This window comes from Primulina eburnea, chromosome 13 (genome assembly GCF_022965805.1).
Source record: "Primulina eburnea isolate SZY01 chromosome 13, ASM2296580v1, whole genome shotgun sequence".
Lineage (NCBI taxonomy): Eukaryota > Viridiplantae > Streptophyta > Magnoliopsida > Lamiales > Gesneriaceae > Primulina > Primulina eburnea.
Genome location: NC_133113.1, coordinates 10,538,084 through 10,563,251, shown reverse-complemented (window position 1 = coordinate 10,563,251; position 25,168 = coordinate 10,538,084). Strand labels below are relative to the sequence as shown.

The following is a 25,168-nucleotide window of genomic DNA, read 5'->3' as shown; positions in this document are numbered from 1 at the left end:
AAGAAATGAAAACTGTCTCCACTATACATTGGGCCATATGAGATTCTCGAGAAGATAAGAGATCGTGCCTATCGACTCGCTTTACCGCCTTCATTATCTGGGTTACATGATGTCTCTCATGTATCGTTATTAAGGAAATACCTTCCTGATTCTTCACGTGCTATTCAGCCAGACGAGGCCGAACTGGATGAGACGTTGAGCTATGTTGAAAAAGCGATTCAGATTATTGATCGTAAAGAAAAACCGCTCAGAACGAAGACTATTCCACTTGTAAAAGTGCAATGGACTCGTCATGGCACTGAAGAAGCGACCTGGGAGACTGAATCAGATATGAGACAAGAATTCTCAGAGTTATTTCGATAATGTAAATTTCTTATACAGTTTCTGTATATACTCCTTATTGATATGATTGATCGCCGGTGATTTCGAGGACGAAATCATATCTTAGGGGGGCAGAATTGTAATGCCCGAGATTTAATGTGTTGTTAATCTAAAATGATTCGTTGATTAATTGATGTGATTATAAACAGATCGGATCAGACCGGGGAAGCCGGAAAGAAGTTGGAATTTTGTGCGAGGAATGAGCCTCGCACATATGCGCGAACTGATGGGGCGCATATGCGCGGAATAGGCGGAATCCCTCGCGCATATACGCGACGTGTATTGGTGCACATGCGCGAGGGTACCCGAGAGTTGGGGAAAATGAGCAAAGGCCTCGCGCATATGCGCGGAGATGGGGCGCGCATATGCGCGAGCAGCCGTGTTGCTACGCGCCGAGACATATGGTCTGCCGCATATGCACGAGACGTGTTTTGCAAAGACAAAGCCACTTGCCCCTTCCGTGCATGAATATATATACATATACATTTGTTCATTCTTCAGAAGAAAGAAGAAAGAGGAACGAGGCAGCTTCCGGGGGAAAAGGTTTCTTGATATTAAATTTTGATTTACGACAAATCCGTCCATCTGGTTTTAAAACCGACTTCAGTACTGCATTTTTATCGACGTAGACTACAACTGGACGTAAGTTTCATTACGTTTTGTTAAGATTTGAAATTATGCTATGTCTAGAATCAGATACGATTCATATATGGTGCTCTTGATATAGTAGACATCATAGAATTGAAGTCAGATTAAGAAACAGATATCATATGGAATTGTTATGATTTTCAGAATGGAATTGATTAGAATTGATATCAGATTTGCACTGTGATTGATTATAAGTTATTGGAATTAGTATATACTGGGGTTGTATCACCGGTATCGCAGGATTGTACTATTGTACCGACAGAATTTGATAAGACAAAGATGTCTTGATTTGAATAGAATATTGATACAGTATATTGATATTGTCATTGCCAGATTGAACATTGACAGACTTTGAGTCGAGACTTCGATTGTATCAGAGCGACAGAACGAAAGGTATAAATAAATGTTGATTCGGGATTGCACAACTCGAGTGAGGTTTGACTTGAGTTTCCCAAAATCACATACATTATTTTATTGCATTGATATTTGCAAATTATCAGATTGATATGTTTAGACTATTGAGTTATAGCAGAGCAAGAGATAGAGCCTAGGGCAGATCAGCCTAGCTAGGGCAGAACCGCCAAGTCTTTGGCAGAACCGCTAAGATCCTAGACTTGTGGTATATCGATGAGCTTAGAAGTAGATCGACTTCTATTGTAGATATTCGATATAGAATGCCAAAGTCTAAATTAGATCGGGATCCCTAGATTAGAAATGAGTTGAGATGAGATAACGTGTCATTGATTTAAATACAGATTTGTATTGATTCATGTAGTCAGATTGGATACATGTTTTGATGTTTGGTTATGCTTTTATATAGGTTTTATATGATTGCATTTATACATTGTTTATACTGGGATTTTATTCTCACCGGAGTTATCCGGCTGTTGTCGTGTTTGTATGTGTGCATGGCAAAAGGTGGGACAGGTTCAGGGTCACAGAGGTGAAGAAAGATCGAGATTAGAGTGGAGACTACGGACTTAGACTAGAGATAGGGTTTAAACACTTGCTATATAGTTGTTAAACCTTAGTTGAGACTGATTGTATATAGTGCAAGACTTGTAATTTTATACTGAGATGTATATACGTTTATTTCACTACGTTCCGCATTTTAAAAAAAAAATTAGACCCTGTTTATTATAATTGATTAAATTAGTCCCAATGACGATTAAGAAGATGATTAGCGTCCAGGTCCCCACATTATTAAACCTTTCTCTAATAAAGAATGAATTTCTTTCTTCATAATTCTAAATATTCAGAATTCATTTGACAAGGACGAGCCTTGGTAGGAATATATTTTTCCTCAAAATTCTTTTCATATGGAAGAGAAATAATATGTTTCTTTCTATTCCAAAAAACATTTGGAAGATCATAATATATTTCTAATGAAAATGTATTATAAATAAATTTAATCTTTTCTTATAATTTATGATTTTGTAATTTATCATCAATATCAAAAGCTTTACTTCTTCTTTTAATGAATTAATCTAAAAAGTTTTTCTATCAATCTTTTCTTGTAATTCATTTAAAATTATATGAATATGTTTAGTTATAAACTCAAAAGAAATATGGTTACTTTGAAAAGTTCCTATAATACCTGTTTCATCAGCATAAATTAAAAGATAAATTTGATAAATAAAAGGAAGTCCAAGTATAAGTTGACTAAAAATATCTTTTGTTAAAAAAAAACAAATCTGGTTAAAATACAGTTTTTATCTTTGCAAATATATGTTTTTTGTAATTTATAATTTATTTCTAAAAGTTCTTCTCCAGCATGAGAAAGAGAATGAGTAGTTTTTTGAAAATATTTTGTAAGAATTAACCCTTCTTGTATAACATTTAAATCTGCATCACAATTTTTCTAATAAGAATTATCAATTAATAAAGTAATTTAGCATACCATTTTTGAGATATAATCATGTTTAAAACAGATAAATGTTTTTAATTTGAATTACAAAATAAAATATATTGAAGATCATCAAAACTTTCATAATTTAATACTAAATCTTCTTTGTTATTTTCAATAACTTAAATATGATAATTTAAACTATTATTATCTTGTGGTAAAAAAATGATTTTTTCTTTAAGATTATTCATCTCTTTAATCAGATCCCCTATAGTAACTGGATTTTGGTTACTATATTTTTTATGTAAAATATTTTTAACTTCTTTCATAGAATATGTTTGTTCTTTTTTAGTAGGAATATTCTTCCTATTGTTTGAAGCACTATTTTCCATTTGATCTATAATTTTAAATTTTAAAATTGGATAATTAATCATTTTAAGGAATTCTAAAATATCAATATCAGTTAAAACATTAATATTAAGATATTGAAATTGAGACATAAGTTTATAAAATTCATCATTATTTCTATCATCAGTATTACTTAGATTATTTATACAAGATTTTTCTTGAATACAATTATCACAATCTTCTTGATCAGAGATAACTAATTTATTATCCAGAAGTTCTTCTGAATCATATGATTCTGAAGTATTTTCAGATTCACTATTATAACCAGAATCCTTATTAGAATCAATTATTATTTTAAATAATATTTTTTTGAGAGTTTTCAACTATATCTAATTTATTAATTTTTTTTAGTCCAAAATTGACATAATGTACAGACTTTTTACATTTTCTGCAAATAATAGAGGAAATTCTTATTATTTTCTGATTTCTATTTTTCACGGCTTTTTTTTCTTTCTTCTTTCTATCTTTTTGTCTTTCAGACAAATATCTTTTCTTTCTATAAAGTTTATCTTCTGTATCTTTAATTTTCTTTTTATCTTTATTAGGTAAATCAATACCAAATTGATCACAAAACTTACCTAGTTGCTTTTTCTCAAGTAAATTCTGTCTTTTAATTTGATTATTCAATTTTAATTCATTTCAAAGAGCTAAACCCTCTTGTATGCAAGTATTTATTGAATTTTCATAAGTATAGTTTTCATATGAAATATATGTATCATTTTTTCTTAATACTTTTGTAATTCTTTCAGTAAAAACAAAAGGTAAACCATCTATAAATTTAGCTTTCCAAACACTATTATTACAGTTTGGTATCTCATAAATACGAGATAAAAATGTGTCTTTGTACCATCTAAAATTAATAAAAGTTCTATGTAACACTCGTGACTAAAATGCATAATCAGTGCGTAAGCTTTTAAATATAATTTGGAGAAAGTTTTATTTTAAAAAAAAAGTGGGCAGTATCTCCCCGCAATTAGGGCATGCTACCTGCCTCAAGCAACACATAAAACACATGTAAAAGATTTTCATGTACACCAGATACCAGTTAATATAGTAACTACACAAATTTCTAATTCAAATACAAAACAAGATTTCCAATGTTTCCCAAAATTACCAAAAGCTTAACACATTAAAAATAACATCCAATCACTATCACCAAGGTTTGGCATATGCCCTTCTCTCGCTTCGACAACTCAGGGATGATCAGTCTTTCTTACATGTGCTTGAATCACATGAACATAACTGGAATGAGTATAAAACTCAACAAATGGAATCAATACTAACAATATACTTATATACCATTTTATTGTAAAACTTAAAATGTAGCCTCAATTCCATTTTGTTGAAAACATTATCCTCCTCATTTCATAAACGTCGAAACATCATTTAATATCATCCGTCAAGAATCATATTACAACAATACATAAGGATGATATTTATTTTCATTGATTAACTGAAGAATTGATAGTTCTTATAAGATAGTTCATTCATTGCTAACTCTCTTCGTAAAAACAAATCTTATAGGAGGGACATGTACCTCTGCTTAAAATGCATCTTATAAGAGAGCACACGTTTTCATCATTAATTGGCCAATTACATTGCGGATTTAGAACTGCCAGAGTCAACACCGCTACTATCATTATCAATCCAATCATATAAAACTTCATTCAGATATTTTATCGAAAATATTAGAGGCATCATTTAAAGTTTAACTCCTTCCATTCAAAAATGCAAATAATTGCATTACCATATTTACATATATATATATATGTGTGTGTGTGTGTGCGCGTATATATATATATCATGAATAGAATTTGAAAGGAGTTAACGTCATAAAATCATCTAAACACATACATATAGAATCATGTGATGCATTTAAGAACTAATTCCACTTACAACACTTGGAGCAATTGGTTTCCTAAATCTGGATGATGATCTTACAACAATAACCCAATAACTAACCATCAACACCAAAATAATAACCTTAAATGACCATTTAATCCAATACATCAATCACAACTATCATCCCCCAACTTCACCATCTATCAATAACTCAATAACAAGAATAAAAACTACTTACCTTTACTCCTTTCACTAAAAAGATGAAGTTCCAACTCCGAATTGAAGATTAATTGCTTGATTTAATGAGAGGAGAAGAAGATGATGAAGAACCCTAGCCTTAAATCGATGGAGAAGAGAAAGGAAGAGTCGGAAAATGAGGAAATAATGAGTCTCAATCGATTTTATGCCTAAAACACGCTTTTACACTGTTCTGGGTGCTCAGGCGTTCACATTTTAGTGCCCTAGCGTGGACCTTACTGTTCAAAACAAAAAATCCAGAACGAGTCGCACTCGGGCAGTCAAATCTTACCGCTCGAGCGCGCCCTGCGCACAGCGACCATATCACTTCCGAAACGCCTATTCTTATCATAATTTCAAAAAGTGATAAACTAAACATGAAATTTGTAGCCCTATGTCTTGGCATGTATTTCCAATTGGCCTCATGTCATTTGAAGGTCTGAGTAAAAAGTTATACTCATTCTCCCAACATGTGTCATTGTAAAAACGACAAAACGCACGATACACTTCGGGACACTTTTGGCTCATCTACCCTAATGATTTGAACAAAACTCAAAGCATGAAAGTTATAGCTTATATCTTATCTTTCTAATGGAAGTGGCCTCAAACCGTTTGGATCAACATACTAATCATTGTGCCAAAAACCACAACTACTGCTACCATTTTCATACCGTTTCTACATTTCCATTACCTATTTGAATCAAGATCAACTTTCTATTCTACCCATCCATTCTATATCATTCATTACCATTCATATCATAACATGAAGCCATAAACCATCACCATTACATCACATATCCCAAACGATCAACATAATAAACCATAAAATGAATAATGAACATACTTAATCATAATCATTACCTTACATCATATGCATACGAATGTCTGTGCATTACAATTCTCCCCTCCTTAAGAAATTCCGTCCCTGAAATTGCCATTACCGTGCGAATAACTCAGGATATCGCTGCTTCATTTCCTCCTCTGGCTCCCACGTTGCTTCTTCAACCAACTTATTACGCCAAAGAATCTTGATAATTTCGATCTCCTTATTCCTCAATACATTAACCTTGCGATTTAAAATCTGGATTGGTAATTTTTGATAAGTCAAGTTGTAGTGACCCGTTCCAGAATCACCTACTAATCAAGAACTAAGCATGCAATTAACTTAATAAACAATAATCAGAGATAACAGCGGAAATAGTCAACAACAAACTATAATTATACAACCCAACTGAAATCTAAAATAACTCAGAATAAATATATTCAGTACAACCATATCGAATCAAAAATAGTACTGAAAACTAAACCAAACAGCTACTCAATACCGATAAACTAAATCAAACCAGCTACTCACTGTCCTCCTCCTGCTCCTCCTGAGCCGTCCAACCTGAAGCCTGCCCCGTGGGAATGGGGTGTCCAAGATAAACAAAACCGAGGACGTGAGCGATAAGAACGCTCAGCACAAAAGCATGAGTATACAAACCTATATGAAATGCACATGCTATGACATGATACCAGGGTAGTCAAGAAACAGGAGTCACAAAAGGATCTCAACAATGCTCAGTCTAGAGGCGCCAAGTGGATAGTGCCGCGCGGTACACCTCTGGGTCACTGCATCCACTACAAGACGGACGTGGACCTAAAATGTCCCGGACCACCGAAGCCCTCCCGATCCGTCGGCCACTGTGTACTCTCGGTGTCCATGCGTCCACAAGACAGGGCTGAGCGGCCCCAAGATATAGCTTATCTCGAAAGAGATACAGCTCAACAGCAAAGGCTATCTCGAAGGAGATATGGCTCAACGTGAAATGCAACATGCATCATAAATCGTGACATAATAGCATGCATCATATGACATATATCAATGCAGCAAATAATCATGCAACACATATATGAATGTATACTCAACCAGGATATCTCGGATAGTACTTTCGTACATCTATCACAGCAATCCTAATCCACTGGAACAACCAGACAACAGGTCTAATCCAAGCCTATTCAACAAGTGAAAACCATCACTAAAACTTATCTACCAGACTTAACTAGATAATCCTGAGATAAATACTGATACAATTCCAAACCTTCGTCCGTTGCTAGCCCGCTGATGCCGCTAGCTCCCAACTAGAGCACAGCTCCGCTACAAGACCAGCAGCTCCCCGCTAGTGCCCGAACCTCGGAAAAATACTAGAACCTATCAGAAACGACTGAAATGCTCTGGAACTCTCTGAATTGGCGAGTCACAAATGAGAAATCCGAGCACTATTTATAGGCCATGTTCGGATCCTCCGAACCACACTTCGGAACGTCCGAACTCTACGTGTCCATTGGCTCTTGACAGCTCATGATCGGATCCTCCGATCATACACTTCGGACCGTCCGAACGTGCATGCAAACTGACGTGTCGATCCACTCTTGACACCTCATGTTCGGATCCACCGAACTCACTTCGGATCGTCCGAACTCTTCGGTGCTTCCGAACCATCTTCAGACCTTCCGATCATGATTAATTACCATTAGTCCGTTAATTACCCAATTTGGAATTCGGGCTACTACACAAGTTCAACATCAGATCCAACGGTTAATGTCTGAGAACATGGGAAAGGTTTGAGATGTACTTCCTGAGCATTTAGACGTGAAAAACATTGTGGACTCTATCCAAGTCCGGCGGTAAGGCTAGACGATATGCTCTTTCTCCAATCCTGTCAAGATTTTCAAATGGGCCGATAAATCTTGGGCTCAGCTTTCCTTTCCTGCCAAATCTCATAATGCCTTTGAGAGGAGCAATTTTGACAAATACGTGATCTCCAACTTCAAACTCCAAAGGCCTTCTTCGGATATCGGTATAACTTTTCTGTCTGGATTGGGCCGTCTTCATTCTGTCCTGGATTAAAGCAATCAAATCAGCTGTTGTTGGACCGATTCTGGTCCTAACATCTTTCTTTCACCGACTTCATCCCAGTTCAATGGTGACCTACATTTCCTTTTGTACAATGCCTCGTATGGTGTCATGCCAATCGTTACACGTAAATTCCACAAGTGGCAATTTAGAATCCCAGCTACCAGGAAAATCAACCGTGCAGGCTCGTAGCACATCTTCAAGAATCTGAATCACCCTCCCTGACTGCCCATCTCTCTAAGGATGATATGTTGTGCTAAAAGACAATCTGGTGCCCAAGGCTCTGTGCAAGCTCTTTCAGAATTTAGAAGTAAACCTCGAGACACGATCATATACAATTGACACAGGGATACCATGAAGTCTCACAATCTCAGCTACATAGACTTCGAAATAACGTTCATTGTAAGCGTCGTCTTGACCGGAAGAAAATGAGCCGACTTGGTTAACCTGTCAACAATCACCCAAATGGAGTTGTAACCCTTTGGTGTTCTTGGAAGTCCCATTACAAAGTCCATGGTGATCTGCTCCCACTTCCACTGAGGTATTGGGAGAGATTTCAATGTTCCAGCAGGTCTTTGATGCTTAGTCTTTAATTGCTGACATGTTAGACATTCAGATATAAACTTTGTAATATCACTTTTCATAAGTGGCCACCAGTATAGATGTCGGAGATCCTGATATATCTTGGTGTTACCTGGATGTATCGAGTATGGTGCGGTATGAGCCTCTGTAAAAACATCACGTCGAATGTCATTACCACTAAGAACACATATCCGACCTCTCAACGTTAACAAATCATCAGTGATCACCGCAAACTCTGTATTTCCTTTCTCATCAGCTTTGGATCGCAATTCCATCAACTGAATGTCATTAGGCTGCTCCCGTCGTATCCTATTTGTCAACGTAGGTCGAATAACCGAAGCTGAAAGTCTAGCGATTGTCAATTGCTCTACTATAGCGATCTCGCTCCTCTGAAGATCCAATAACAACGGCTTCTGAATCAATGAGCTCAAAGAAGAAAATGACTTGCGGCTCAAAGCATCTGCAACGACGTTTGCTTTACCTGAGTGGTAGCTAATGGTCACATCATAATCTTTAATAATTTCTAACCACCTCCTCTGCCACATATTGAGTTCCTTCTATGATAATAGATATTTCAAGCTCTTGTGATATGTGAAAACTTCACATTTCTAGCCATAAAGATAATGCCTCCACATTTTCAATGCGAAGACCACAGCCGCCAATTCAAGATCGTGGGTGGGATAATTTTTCTCGTAGTCTTTCAACTGACGAGAAAAATAAGCAATTAATTTATCACGCTGCATCAGTACGGCTCCAAGTCCCATATTTGACGCATCAGTGTATACAATAAAATCTTCAGTGCCGCACGGAAGTGCTACGATAGGGGCTGATGTCAACTTGTCTTTCAACACTTGAAATCCATGTTGGCATTCGTTTATCCAGTCAAACTTGGAGACTGTCGTAGGAATAGCCCATTGTTTAATCGCTTCAATCTTCACGGGATCCACTGCAATGCCGTCTCTCGAAGCGATATGTCCCAAAAATGATATTTGCTTTAACCAGAATTCACACTTTTTCAACTTTACGTATAACTGATTTTCCCTCAGTAACTGCAATACAGTTCTGAGATGCTTGGCATGAAGTTCCCGAGTGTTGGAATAAATCAGGATATCGCCAATGAAAACAATAACAAAACTATCCAGATATGGCTTTAAAACCCGGTTTATTAGATCCATGAAGACCTACGGAGCGTTCGTCAACCTGAATGACATGACTAAAAACTCATAATGGCCATACATGGTTCTGAATACAGTTTTAGGGACATCGTCTTCCCTAAATTTCAGTTGATAATAACCAGAATGAAGGTTGATCTTTCAAAACATTGTCGCTCCCTGTAGCTGATTAAAGAAATCGTCAATCCTTTACAAAGGATATTTATTCTTGATCGTTACTTTGTTAATGTCTCTGTAATCAATGCACAACCGCAAAGACCCGACTTTCTTTTTGAAAAATAAAACCGAACTCCACACGGAGAAGAACTCGGACGAATAAATCCTTTGTCTAATAGATCCTCCAACTGATTCTTCAGCTCCTTCATTTTATTCGGGGCCATTCGGTAAGGAGCTTTCGAAATCGAAGCAGTACCTGGAACCACGTCAATCACAAACTCAACTTCACGGTCAGGTGGCAATTCAGGCACATCATCTGCAAATACGTCAAGAAATTCCCGAACTACCTCAATCTCATTCAACTTCATTGTCATCTCAGTATTCACATCTATCACAGCAGCTAAAAACCCATGACAGCCTTTTGATAACATTTCCTGAGCTTTGAGACAAGAAATACAAGGACTGCCAAGAGAAATACCTGAACTCTGGAAAATCCCGCTGTCATCATCTTCTTATATAACAGAAGAATCAGGATTTGCACCTTCTTTGGTCATTGTGAAGATTCTTCCTTGAACCCTATCCTTCCCTTTCTCACCCTTTACTGGACAATTTCTGATGACATTTCCAACACCTCCACAACGAAACCATCAATTACTTCCAACCAAACACTAACCTGTATGTGTTTTGGACATACAAGTCGATCGTATACAGGCGGTGGCATAGAAGCTTTGGGTCGATGCTCCTCTTTCTCTTTGCCTCTGAACTTGCCCTTACCTTTCCATCCAGATCCTTGGCCCTTAGTAGAAAAATCTTGGCGCATCAACTATCTTTCTCTTTCAATTTTCTTCTCGTCCTGATTGACAATCCTTTCTTTTTCAAGAATCTCTTTATATGAAGCAGCTGTAGACATCTGAACGTCTCTTTTAATTTCAGCCCAAACACCTCTTAGAAAATGCTCGCCCATTTCAATGTCATTACTGGCGAGATATGGGGCAAACTGACACCTCTCTTCAAATTTGAGAATATACTCTTGCACTGACATATTTCCTTGCCTAAGTTCTATAAATTCCTTCACTTTCTGACTTCGAACATCTCGAGAAAAATATTTGTCGTAGAATAAATCTTTAAACTCATGTCCTTTGAGTGACGAGGCATTAACTGTACCTTGGTGGCATCCCACCAAATCCTCGCAGTCTTGGTCAGTAGAAAAATGGCACAGGTGACTCGATCTTTATCGTCAAGCTGAAGATAATCATAAAAAGCCTTCACAGCTTTGAACCATTTCAAGGCAACCATGGAATCAGTGCTACCATCAAATTCTGGTGGATTCATCTTAAGAAATCTTTCGTATGCACCTTCACTACTGGGCTCGGGCCTCACCTGCACAGTCTCTCTCCCTCGCCCTGAATTCTGCATCCGTAAGAGCTGCTGGATTTGCTTGTCGTGTACCTTGGCATGTTTTTTCAGTAACTTGCTAAATTAATCAAACACTCTAGATGATGAACTATCCTCCCCTTTTGATGCTTTACGTTTAGGCGGCATGATCATATAATACATATTAGTTTAAAACCATTTCCATACATAACATATCATAATTATTGATGTCTAATTAAAAGCTATTCGAATTAATCCAATATGAACATAGTTATTATTTTTTCCTATAAGGTGAGATGTCTTTATTTTCTAATAATTTAATAAACATTTCTTCATTATGAAGAGGTAGAGATGATTCTGTAGTTTTAACAATTAGTTTAAAACCAATTTTTTCAAAGGTTACTAATTTATAAATCATTTAGATTCTATCTTAGGAATAGTCCATTATCTAAATTCTCGGGTAAATCATATTCTTCATTTAAAGTGTTTTAAAAAATTTCTTTCATATGAAAAATATTCATTGAATAAAAGTTCTAAATTATTAAAAAATAGTTGGATTTCATTCATTTCTCATTTTTTCTGTATCAATCGGATGATATATCATTCTAATTTCATTCCAAAATTCTTTCTATTCATACTTAATTTCATTCTATCATACCAATCGTAACCTTACAGATTATGATTTTTTAAAAACATCTTCTGAGAAAAGTTTCTCCATTAAAGATTCTTTTGATCATATAGCATCTCTATCACTATTCTTAGGCGCTGCTCGAAAATGGAGTGATATGTTAGCTAGCTAGATAAATCCTTCCCCTCATTGTATTAAAAAATATTCATGCAGGTCCAACATCTCAAATAATTTGGCTTAAAAAAAATACAGAATGTTATATTTGAAAATTTCAAAATAGAACAAAAAAAATCTAATCAGGCATACAGATTTGTTGGGTGCAATAATTGTCTCTGCTTGGTAGAGTGACCGAGCCGTGGTGCTTTAGCTGTTGTGTGGTTTAAAAGATTTGAGTTGCACCATTACCACCTGCTATAGCTTTTGGTAAAACGGTAAGCACTCGGTCCTAAAATTGGTATCAGAGCCAAGGTCACGGATTTGATTCCCATTGATTGCAAGGAGTGCAATTATTGGGAGGGATATTGTTGGGTGCAATAATTGTCTCTGCTTGGTAGAGCGATCGAACCTTAGTGCTTGAGCTGCTGTGCGGTTTAAAAGATTTGAGTTGCACCATTGCCACCAGCTATAACTTTTGGTAAAGAGGTAAGCACTCGGTCCTACAGGATTCATGATGACAATGGCGGAACTAGAAACATTTATTTGGGAGGCGAAAATAAAATTTTCACGGTAAATGATTATAAAAAATTTAAAAATACAAGTAAAATGTTTACTATTCATTTATAAAATAATTTTAATTACAATATTAGCTATATTTGGCATATATTATAAAAAAACTGATTATGAAACATAATATATCTTTATTTTTTTAGAAAAAATAAATATAAAAACTACTGATTCAAAGTAAATTAAGTAAAAATTAGAAATGATTATAATTTAAAGTTTCCAATACTTCATCTCATAAGAAATTATACAGGAAACAACTCTATTCAGGAAAAAAAAAATATCATTGAAGTGCAATATAAAAATAGAAATTTGGAATTAGAAAAGAGAATATAAGACAACTCTGTTTACTTTCTCTGGCAATCCGAGATGCACAAGATTAATTTAAACACACATTTTATTGATATTAAATTAGAGTTTAGAAAGGTTGAATAAAACATTTTAAAATATTTTGCAAAACTAGAGCTGTTGTAATGTTTAAAAGTCAACCTACGTAAATCACGTGCATGCAAATAATTTAAATTGATTAATTGTTTTATTTAATTTATTTTAAATGCTTGCTTGATGCATACTATATGATTAAGGGCCTAATTGCACGATTTTACAAAAACTATAGATTTGACCCGAATGTTCGATAATAGGCTGGGGAATGGAGACCGAGGACGTCCAAGATAAAATAAATATTTTCAAGGCTTATTAATATGATTAAATTTTTCAAAAAATGGCAGGGTTCAAATTATTTTACGAGACGAGACTGATTTTATCCAGGAAGCCGGTTTTGGGCAAACGAAGGGCTTTTAAAAGACCAAAACTATTATTTTTGAAAACTAATTTTTAAAAACTTTTATTTTCAATTAAATAAGTATTATTGAGCCTAATTTAACTAAGATTAATAAACCCAATTGCTCCTAAACTCAAAGGGCAAAAAACCTAAGCACATTAGCATGCAAATTAAAATCTAAAAAAAAAAAATATCCTAGGTCTTTTTGAGGCCATTCAGCCGAAATCACACACACACACCATATTTCGAAAATTTGGAGAGGAGGAAACAAGGATTCTTCGTCGTCCATTCGTCCTTCTTCGCGCCCCACGCCACCTATCGTATATTCTAGATTTTTAAACTCAAAGGCACGTTTCTTTCTTTGACGAAACATTCAAATCATATTATGCTTGATTTAATTATTTTTGCATGAAAAATATTTAAGCATGAATCGTTTAATGATATAACGAATATTTTCAAAGTTTTGACGATTTTAGGATTGTTTGAAAAATATTATGATTTTCATGGGCTAGACTGCCAACATAGGATGTTTAATGGGTGGAACAAGGACGATTTAAGGTGGAAACGAGGGTTGGAGTCGAGCTTGGCTAGTAAGAACACGCCTAGGGTTTTCGAATGGTTCCCACGTGAATAAGCGATCGGCTTCGTGCATGGCTACTTGTGGTTCGGCCAGGGCATGGCTAGGGGCTGGGCTGGATGTGGTCAAGTGTTTGGAAGAGTCCTATCATAGCTAGGGCTTGAGTATATCAGCTAGGGAAGAGTCCTCATGAGCTAGGACTCTCCCCTTGCACGCACACGGCTAGGTCCAGGTGAGGGGAGGCTCGCAGCTGGTCTGGGGGTCTAGGCTGGTCCAGTGGGGTCTATGGAGGATGGCCTGGGGTCAGGGCTCGGGCTGGTGCGGCTTGGCCCATGATGGCACAATGAAAGGGGTCGTGACATAGGAGGAGGGTTCGGGTAGGGTCCAGAAGGGTCAAGGTTAAGGTTGGTCCATGGTGGCTCGAGGGTGGCTCAGGTTTAGGTGGAGCCGTGGCTTGTTTTAAGGATTAGTTTTCGATTTTTGGGTTAGGAAATGAAAGGGTTCGAACCATGGTCCACGGGAGTCGGTTCATGGTTCACGAGGGTCTTTTAGGTATAAAAAGTTGATGTTTAAAGTTTGGGAAGAAATATTAAAGTTGAGATTAATTCGTGGTTAAAACGCTTCACGAGATAGTAATTAAGAAATTAAATCGAAATACTCGAGTTTAGGTTTAAAAAAATTCAAAATCAAATTTAAGCTTAAAAAATTATTTGGCATAATCTCGTGTCCATAGAAGTAAGAAAAAGTTAAAATCGAAGATTTTAGGGTCCAAGGACAAAACGATCATTTAACACCTGATAGTACAAAAATGGGTTGTCAATCTCCCGAGGGATCATAACGCATGCTAATGTGATTTTATGATTTATGGCAAAGCTGCGAAATTAATACTGTTAAAATGCTATTTTTCTAATGTGGAAAGGACACAATATTGTATGATTGAAAAGAAAAAAAAATATTTTGAAGGATGTGAATTGATTGTGACATAAAGGATATGATATACGATTTTTGGAAATATCATGAGTGAAGGCCCCAGAGGGAGCCCGTTTATGGGAAAAAGCTCCAGAGGGAGTCAAGCGATCGTATTTCCATTTTTCGTCGATGCCTAGTGCATGTCCCCATGCGGAATGGTTAGCTAAGGCTGATTAGTTGACCAGAGGATAAAGGCTAGTCACTTTCGAAGATCAAACTTCAACAAAAATGATAAATGATTGATAGCTTCACGATTTATGATTTATTTATGATTACAAGCTTATTTTAAATAAAATTATGATTTTAATGCATGTGCTTGTTTATGTATTAATTTTTACTCATGTTTAGAACGTGCTGAGTCATTAGACTCACTAGGTTTCAATGCTGCAAGTGATGATGATATTGAGAGAGGCGCTGACGCTTGAGTTGATCGAGGTAGCGGTACACTCCCGAGGGACATTATTTTCCAAATTAGCTTGATAATTAAAGTTTTAAAGATTTTGTTAATTATTTAATCAAAAAATATTTTGCTTTATTTTGAAGTTAGTTTTGATCATGTTAAAAGATGAAGTTGGATTATTGTTAATTGACGTTTTAGGGATTTTATGCACTTGAGATTTTAAATTTTAATTCAATTTTTGGTTATGGAAATGTTTAAGTTATTTTTAATGGTAAATTTCAAAAAATTATGTTCTATTTTATTAAATAAAATTTAGTAGGATTTTAAAGTTTAAAATTAGAGGACGTTTCGGTTGGTATCAGAGCGAAGGTTTTCCCCAAAGGGTTGTGTTACTGCCACTCCGAGAAGCTCTAGAAGTTGCGCCTCAAGTTTGTGAGTTTTTACTGCTTTATATTTTATATGCTGGACTTTAAATGCTTTTATGATAGATGATATAGAGGTCATATGCATGTTACATTTAAAATGTTAGATGCACATTGGTTACATGGTATGAAATATTTGTACAGAGATGCTTCCTAGACGGATTGTACATAGTAATAATGAGGATAGGCAGGAGGAAGAGATTCTACAGCCTACACCTAATCAGGATGCTAGTGCCCGTGTAGTAGCCGGTATGGCTCGTTTACTAGAGCAACACGTGGGGAATGGAGCGAGGGTCCGACCATAGGCTGTCTATGAGTGATTTAGGAGGATGGATCCTGTGGATATTTTTGGCACTACTGATCCATTCGTGGCTGAGGGATAAATTAGATCTTTAGAGATTATCTTTCGATATATGGATTGAAAGGAGATCGTTTAAGGTGCCCGGATGCGCAACAGAAGTTTCAAAAATCAAATTTTACAAGAAGAAAACCGAGCACCCCAACATATTGTATGTAGCAAATACGAAAAACACAAAATGACATTCATAGAGTGTTTTAAGATTTTTACCTATCAACCTCAAAAGATTGATGGCTCCAACTAAGTTGTAAACAACTTAGCTCTTGAATGGTTGACCCTCTACAAGCTTTCCGTGTTCTTGGACTCTTTCTTTCAAATCAGGTCCACCACCAACAAGGAAGATCCTCTCTAATTTTGGATTAGAAAAATTAGAGGATTTTTTTTTTTTGAGAAGTGTAGGCTTTCCTCAACAATTGAAGAAGCAAAGTGAGAGGAATTTTTGCTTGAAAACTTCGGCCATATGCATGTGGAGTGAAGGGGGATAAATTTTCTTGGTGTTTGAAAAAATTAAAGTGAACATGTGCATGACATGCCTTGTATATTGAAAAACTAGCCTCCAACCCTTCACCTCCCATGCATGCAATTTTATTTGGGCTTGTAACAATTACAAAGCCATTGACTTTTATTTAAATGTCTCAAACATATTTGAGACCAATTAAACCTTACTTTATTTTACTCAAGTCCACTAGTTGAATAATTATTTTTAATTGAGCTCTACAAGACCCAACGTTATTTAATTAATTCAACACTTGAATTAATTTAATTATTTGGACTCTACTAGGTCCATTAGTGTTGAATTAATTAAACACTAGAATTAATTTAATTTAATCCATAATAATGTTTTTGAAAATCACAATTTTCAAATACATTATTTATTTGAGCCAACTTTTAATTTAGGAACACTTACATAAATAAAAGTTACATTCCCCATAATTCTCTTATAGAAATCATACTTCTATTTTTGTTTACACTTATAAACTCCTTTATAAGTCGTTCAACACAATGAACCATTTTACTTCTCAACGGGATCTAGAAAGTTAGCATTTGTGTGACCCTCAATAGTTCATTGATACAACTAGTAGTCGGTTAACATCTCCATGTGATTCGGGACTAAACATGTTCTTATATGAGCATACCCCAGTTTGCTTCATTCTTACTTATCAACTCCTTGATAATAAGAACGTCAGAACTCAAGTCTGATAGTACCTAACTAATAATGTTAAATGCCTAGCAGCATCCCTTACATGATTTCCTAGATATCAAATGATAGTGCCTGCAAGAACCATTCAATTATGATTAGCGTACATGTAAAGGCCTGAAAATACGTACTTGAAAATTTGCGGAAAATTTAAAAATTTTCTTTTTAAATAATTAAAATGTCTCATTCACAAATTAAACTGATAAATAACGTTTAATATTCAAAATGGCAGCGGAAGAATTTAATGTTTGCAAAATAACCGTTTAAAAATAATCCAACGACAGATAAAAATATTTGATCATAAAATAATAAATGTTGAAAAATGAGGTCCTCGGATTCCACTACTGCTGACCCAAGCTAGCTCACTGGTCCCCGCCCTCGGTCCCGACAACGTCAGTACCTACAACAATCAAGTTTAGTGAGTCTAAAGACTCAGCATGCATATATCGTAAATAACAAGTCAATAAATAATAAAATCGCATGCAAGTGAACATATCATGTGCTGAGTTATATCGTAAAATATCGTGTCATGATTAATTATAATACGTGCATAACTGAACTGAAAAATCATAGTGAAAGTGTTTGCTCCTTGGAGCCCTGTAATGAAATAACATGTAATAATTTTCTGGTGAGATTATGGTCTACGCAAATGACCCCTGAACTGAACTGGACTGAACTGAACTGACCGGTAACTGACGACCGGGTGAAATAATAGTCGTTTGATCAGACTAATGCCACAGTATACTGGGTGGTACAAAACTGAACTGACCGGTAACTGACGACCGGGTGAAGCAATAATCCCATGATAGTAAAGTGACCACAAGCAATATCACATAAATCTCAAAATGAATATTTTGCACGTAATATAATTAAATAACATCATTAATATTCCTGTATAAATTTTACCAATTGGGTTGGATCGTTCCCAGGCTCGCTGCGACTTAAATCTAACATGAAAAATATGCAAATGATTTATTTGACCAGACTATGTAATTAAATCCGAAAACGCGACAATTACTCCCAACGACTTTGTATTTAATCATGGCTTCGTACCAACCCAAACCAACACTGAACCAACATTTATTCATGATTAAAATACGCCTAAAATGATGAAATAATGCTCTTAAATTTACAGTACTCGAAATTTAGTGAATGGAGGCCAAAAGCATGAAACGCTCTTTCGAGAGTCATTTTGGCACATTGCACCGTAAATTGTCGTACGACCTCAAAACTAATCCGAATCACTAACGGCCAAAAACATGACCTTCGTAACTCGATGAGGCACTGTCCAGTCCAAGGCCATAGGGTAGAAGCCAACCAAGAACTCAAACGAGCCTCTGAACCAACGCACCACTTGCTGTCCACAAAATACAGCATTCGTGCCTTCGCTTCCTTGTGTCGTTTTTGAGACTACCGGCCATTGGGGCTTGAACAATCGACCAGAGGCTCTTACCAACATCCTAGGGTATGGTTTGAACCATGGCTAAGGGCCCTAGGCTAACCACAATTCGCACCACACCCGAAACCAACCGAAAAGTCAACCCAAGCACTTAATTCTGCGCGTGGGGTGTTGCATCGCTTCTTTCTGTCATGGACCATTCCAGTGGCCATTTGGTTGACCATGGCACGATATTGACATCAAGGGATATGTTATGAACCTTGGCTAAGGGCCAGAGGCCAACCAAGATCCACACCATTCCCTACAACCGAAACATCACATGCAGTAGGGGGAAGGGGCCTAGGGGCTGTTCTTGTATTTTGATTTAAAAACTGATTCCATCATGGACCAAGCCACAAAAGGGTGACTTGGTCACGTCTTAGACATAATAGGGAGGTGTTCTAACCATGGCTATAGGCCCCTAGGGCAGCCAAGATAAGAAACTCCCTCCCTTGACAGCAACTATACTAATCAAGACTCAAAGGGACACATTCGGGGTGTTGCTGTTACATGCGAGTTTCCAGCGTGTATGGGACTGAAATATTGGACCAACATGGTCTTGACACACCCTAGTACGTGTCTATATGCAGCCTTGGGATCCTGGAATCGAACCATAGCCTGAAACCATCGAAACAATGCAACCCGTGAAGCATGAAATGGAGGAAAACTGTGCAGAATTAGTTTTTACAATGAACTTGCTGTCATAATTCGGTTTTCATGATTCATGCTCACATAATGGTTTATAAAAATGTAAATAAAACTTGATTGAAGAGCAAGGGATGGTATATTCATGCCTGGATATTTTTGTTTCGAAAGGAAAACAACCGAACGACGACGCGGCGCAGAGGAGACGGAGTGCACTTTTCTACCTAGTTTTCCTTCGATTTTTCCTCTTGTTTTCTCTAACTTTTCTCACGGTTTGTACACTGAATTTTCCTCTAAATCACTCTCAGATTTCGGTGAAGAGGGGAGGGAGGGAATGGCTAGAAGATAGATGGGAATTTGCAAGATAAAAGGAAGAATTAGTCTTGCTATCCTAGTGAGTTGGTGAGATAAGGAAAATAGAATAATATCAAAAGATTTTTGAGGATCCTAGAGGGTGCATATGGTCGATCATAGTGTCTAGGTGCAAGGGAGAAATAGTGCTTAATTAATTATTTGATGGTGATTTAGAAGTTGGGAGAATATCTACCGAGGAAAGATTAAGGAGATAGTAAAGATTGAGTTGTCAACTAATTTAAATCTTTTGAAAAAAGGGGGGAGGTGTGGGGACTCGGATGTTAATCAGGTTTTAAATCATAATTATGACTAATTAATCAATTAGTATAAACAGGGTCTACATTTCTTTTTTTTTTAAATGCAAAGCGGAAACGTAATGTAATTAAATTCAAATTACATATTAAACATATCCTACAATTATTGTATGTTCTACAATAATCCGACTAGATTCAACTATAAGTCAGTGTTGAATCCTAAGTTGCTTCAAAGCCCGGATCTCCACGCTATCTAGTCCAGCCTCGTTCTGTTCTTGACCCTGGTCGTAGCCCACCTGTTGCCATGCACACATACAAAAAAAGACAACAGCCGGATAACTCCGGTGAGATATAAATATCCCAGTATGAATAATGTATACATGCAATCATATAAACAATATAAGAGCATATAACAGAAAATCATATCATATATCAGAATCATGATATGAATCAATTACAAGAATAAATCATATTCTAAACATGTACCAATATCAGGAACATAATTCAGTATTAATCAATACAATAAGATTTAACTGTCACTCAGGCTCGTGACTCTACGTTGTAGACTAGATTCAATCCTAGCCTAGGGATCCCGATTTCCAGATGTGGTGTTCCTATATCGAATTACGATATAACCAAACATGGTGTTCCTATATCGAATTACGATATAACCAAATATCCGGTGTCCTGACCTAACCGTCATGGACTGTAGCTCTATCGCTAATATCCTATCTTGAGACATCGTGCAATGTGCCCGTGGCGATACCACCACTATCAGGCAATTCTGTCACAAGATTACTCGTCTAACACCTGTCATCTATAATTCAAGAGAACAAGTATATCAATCAACTCAATGCAATAAAGTAAAGTATGTGATTTAGGGAAACTCGAGTCAAACCTCACTAAAGTTGTGCAATCCCAACTCAACATTAATTTATACCTTTATCTTCTCGCTCAGAAGAAGAAGAAGTCTCGACTCTATCTCGGTCCATTCTCAATCTGGTAATAACAATACCGAACAGATATAATATCAATATACCATTCAATTCAATACCTGTTCTGATCAATATTCAAATCAAAATATACTCTGATCAATATCGAATCAAGATGCAATCTAAATCAATACCGAATCTGATCAATATCAATCAACTGATGTTTCGACGACATAACAATACAGTCTCGATTACCCCGTCAATTCAAACATCACAGATATAATACCAGAATTCGTAATCAGTATCAGTAGGAATCATAGTCTCAATGATGACATAAATTTGATATCAATTCTCAATCAAATCGACTCCGAAAATCATAACAAGTACATAATCAATCTGTTTTTCAATCTGACTTCGATTCTATGATGTCTAACATGACAAGAACATCATATATGAATCCTATTCAATTCTGACAATAGTCTAATTTCAAAATATGTCAAAACGTAGCAAAACTTACGTCCAGTTGTAGCCTACGTCGATAGTAACACGATACCGTACTCGGATTCAAAATCTAACGGTTGGATTTCGCGAAATCGCGATTTGAATCACCACGAAGAATTTCTTCAAAGATTTTTCGTTTTCTTTCTTTTTTAACAGTATAAACGTTTGTATGTATATATATATATATACACGTCGCCCCATACAAACAAATGGCGAGTTTACGTGCTGCATGACTGGCGCATATGCGCGCCCAAGCATCGCGCATATGCACCGAACTCTCGGCCCGGCATGTTGTCTCTTCGCGCATATGCGCCGTCAATCCCGCGCATATGCGCCAAACCTTCTGTCCTTCACGCGCATGTGCGCCATCTACGTCGCGCATATGCGCCGAGCTCTCTGGAGTTTTTCCTCGGCATTTCACCTACCTCGCGCATATGCGCGCCCTGTCTCGCGCATATGCGCGAGAGGTTCTGGACAATCCGCGCATGGCTCGCGCATCTCGTCGCGCATGTGCGCGGCACACCCCTTGCACATATATTTCGCGTCTTTTCTCACCTTTTTCGGTCCACTCCGTTCCGTCTATAATTACCTTAATTAATCAATAAATCATTCCAGATTAAATCTCAGATTACAGTAATTATACTCAAATCATTTCAGATTACGGTAATCACTTTCTCGGGCCTTACATTTCTCCCCCTCTAAGATATGATTTCGTCCTCGAAATCACAAGCAATCCACTCGTGTAATACAGATAATCATATCATATCTCAAATCAGATATAAGAAGGAGATGTAAAGAAACTGCAATAATCTCATGTCCACGAAATCACTCGTGATAGAATCAATCACAAACTATTGGCTATACTACATCTGTATATACCAATCAACAACTAATGACAAACCAAACTATCAGCTGTTATCAAATCTGTTTATCTCATTCAAGAATATATTCATTCTTCAACCTTAAATACCAACAGTCATCGTCCGACGTTGGCTTGTTTAAAGTCAACTTTCAAGCTATTTTCATTTTCTTCTGAATCAGTTTCATTTTCTTTATCAGATTTCTGATCTTATCAAATCAAATCTCAGGCATCACCGAAATATCATTCCCATACAAAAGAAATCCGCAGTTCTCGTTGTACAATACCTCGACTAAAGCTATTTCGATATTCATCTTATAGCTATTATTGTACAATAATTTGTAAGTGACAATGAATCATGTCAACTAGTGCTATGATCCAGCACTACATTTCCTGGATATCCTCCAGTATCAGGATAGTTCGCTCCGACTATCTTTCAATCTATAAATCATAGATGAAATATCACCTTATGCAGTCAGCCAAAAGTATAAAATCAAACGAAAATCACAGTCTGATATAATTAACTTTGGCATTCCATACAATCTAATCTCTGTTTCTGACATAATTCTCCATCATCTGGTCATGTCTGTATCTCTCCCTGTATAATATAACATGTACAGATTTGAACAGTCGTTCAATCACAATCACTATCTTGGTAAGATTGCAGTAGTGTCATCACACAATCCCTAGAAATGTACTCCCATGTCTAATCAGAAATATACAAATTCTGTAATAAATCTTCTGATTTCTATCTTTTTGTCTTCATTTATTGACAATTCAGACATTTCAGTACAATTTCTGCCAATATTTCAGTACAACTGATTTAATCTGCCTATATCAACACTATCTGTTCGAATTATCATGCACTGTCTGTTACCTGAACGAATACTGAATCCATTTCTGTGCGCTTCTAACAATACCTGTCATTTCAAATTCGAATATCTGCCACAAACAAATCAGCTAATAATATAAATTAAAGAAAATACCTACCTGATATTCGGTTCTGACTATCAAAATCAAGTTCTGAACAGTCTGATCAAACTTCTGAACTGCTTTAATTTTCAAAATCAGTTCTGACTCGACTGAACTGTATATAAGCTCAACGGTTCATAACAATCGGTATCAAACACGAACTCAGAGTGATAATAATATCGGACCAGATTCAAAATATCAATACGCAATACTGATTTAATAACTACATAGAACGCAATTTCTGACAATTCTAGATTCTGCCATATTTAATGTCGTTCTCAGCCACTGATCACGGTCTCACTGTGTTACAATCAATCAGTATACTATCCTTAGATATCACAGATTCTGAATACAATCTATTACAATCCCGATTCATATCCGAACACTTCTGTGTACAACAACCTCAGTTCCCAGAATATTCAACACAACTGTCAACTGTCCGATTCAATCAATCATACGCTGCGAATATATCAAAGGATCATAGACAAAACGAGCATAAAATCATCAGAACACTTCTGAACACATGATTTATCAACCCATACACAGAACTGAAGGATTTTCCAGAGAAACACATAATCAGATGTAACTCTAACTTTCAGGCAGTAATTCTTTCAATTGATATCTCTATTCTCTCAATTCCATCAGTATCAGTCTATAAGAAATTCTAAAATGAAACCAATACCTGGAATCAAATCAAGGCTGAAATCACTTTCCCTGATACAAGATAAACATGAAATCTCATCTGCAAGACTATATCAAACTTCCTGCTACTAGTAAATCAATCCGTGATAGAATCCACTTCAGTCATCCACGAACATAAAGGAATAACTCCATTCCTTTCGATAATCATCGAATCAGACCTAATACGGATATCAAGGAATTTAAAATCTAAATCCCTTACCGTATAACATTCATTCCTTGGCCATTTTAGGTTCGAATCTTACCATCTCCTGGCAAGAATCTAAAATAGCTATGTACTTGTTCGATATATCAATATCTATTATAAAGTTATCATCAGACAACACAAGTACAACACAATCTAATTCAATCTCATTCTCATCTTACTGCAGTATCCACTATATCACAGCATATCACTGATATCAATTTCTTTCCCACAAGGTAAGGAATCAATACTACGATAAAGACAGATCCAACAGGTAAAGCATATATCAAGGCAAATCAATCAAGGATAATCATCAAGAATGCATTTGTATATATCAATACATATGCAACATAGTTATAAAAGAATAGTACCTGCCATTAAGTTATCAAGTGTGTCCTGGATCTGTTCCTTAACCCCTACCACCAGAGGATTCTGCTCCCTGAAATCTTCGGAGACCTCTATGTGGACAGGCTTTAGCAAAATGTCCTTGTTGTTTACAGATATTGCACCTACCAGTTACTCCCCGACATTGCTCCGTGGAATGTCTCCCACCGCAATTCCTGCAATAAACTCCAGTATAACTCGGACTAGAACCGCTGGAGCTAAATGAACCACTCCCTAACTTCTTGAATGGCTTCTTTCGAGCTTTCAGCAAATCCTGCTTTCTACTCGTGTTGCCACGATCAACCCGGAGAGAAGGTTGATGTGTCTGGGGTTGCACCGCACCCAACCTTT

General features: G+C 36.3%; 1 protein-coding gene across 1 annotated transcript; it reads right to left on the bottom strand.

Moving 5' to 3' along the window:
* Nucleotides 1-10,991: 10,991 nt before the first annotated feature.
* LOC140810296 (uncharacterized) lies at nt 10,992-11,584 on the bottom strand. The gene is made up of 2 exons (XM_073168167.1): nt 11,333-11,584; nt 10,992-11,246 (listed from the first exon to the last, which is right to left on the bottom strand). Exons 1-2 carry the CDS (start codon nt 11,582-11,584, stop codon nt 10,992-10,994), a joined length of 507 nt encoding a protein of 168 aa, XP_073024268.1.
* Nucleotides 11,585-25,168: the final 13,584 nt, after the last annotated feature.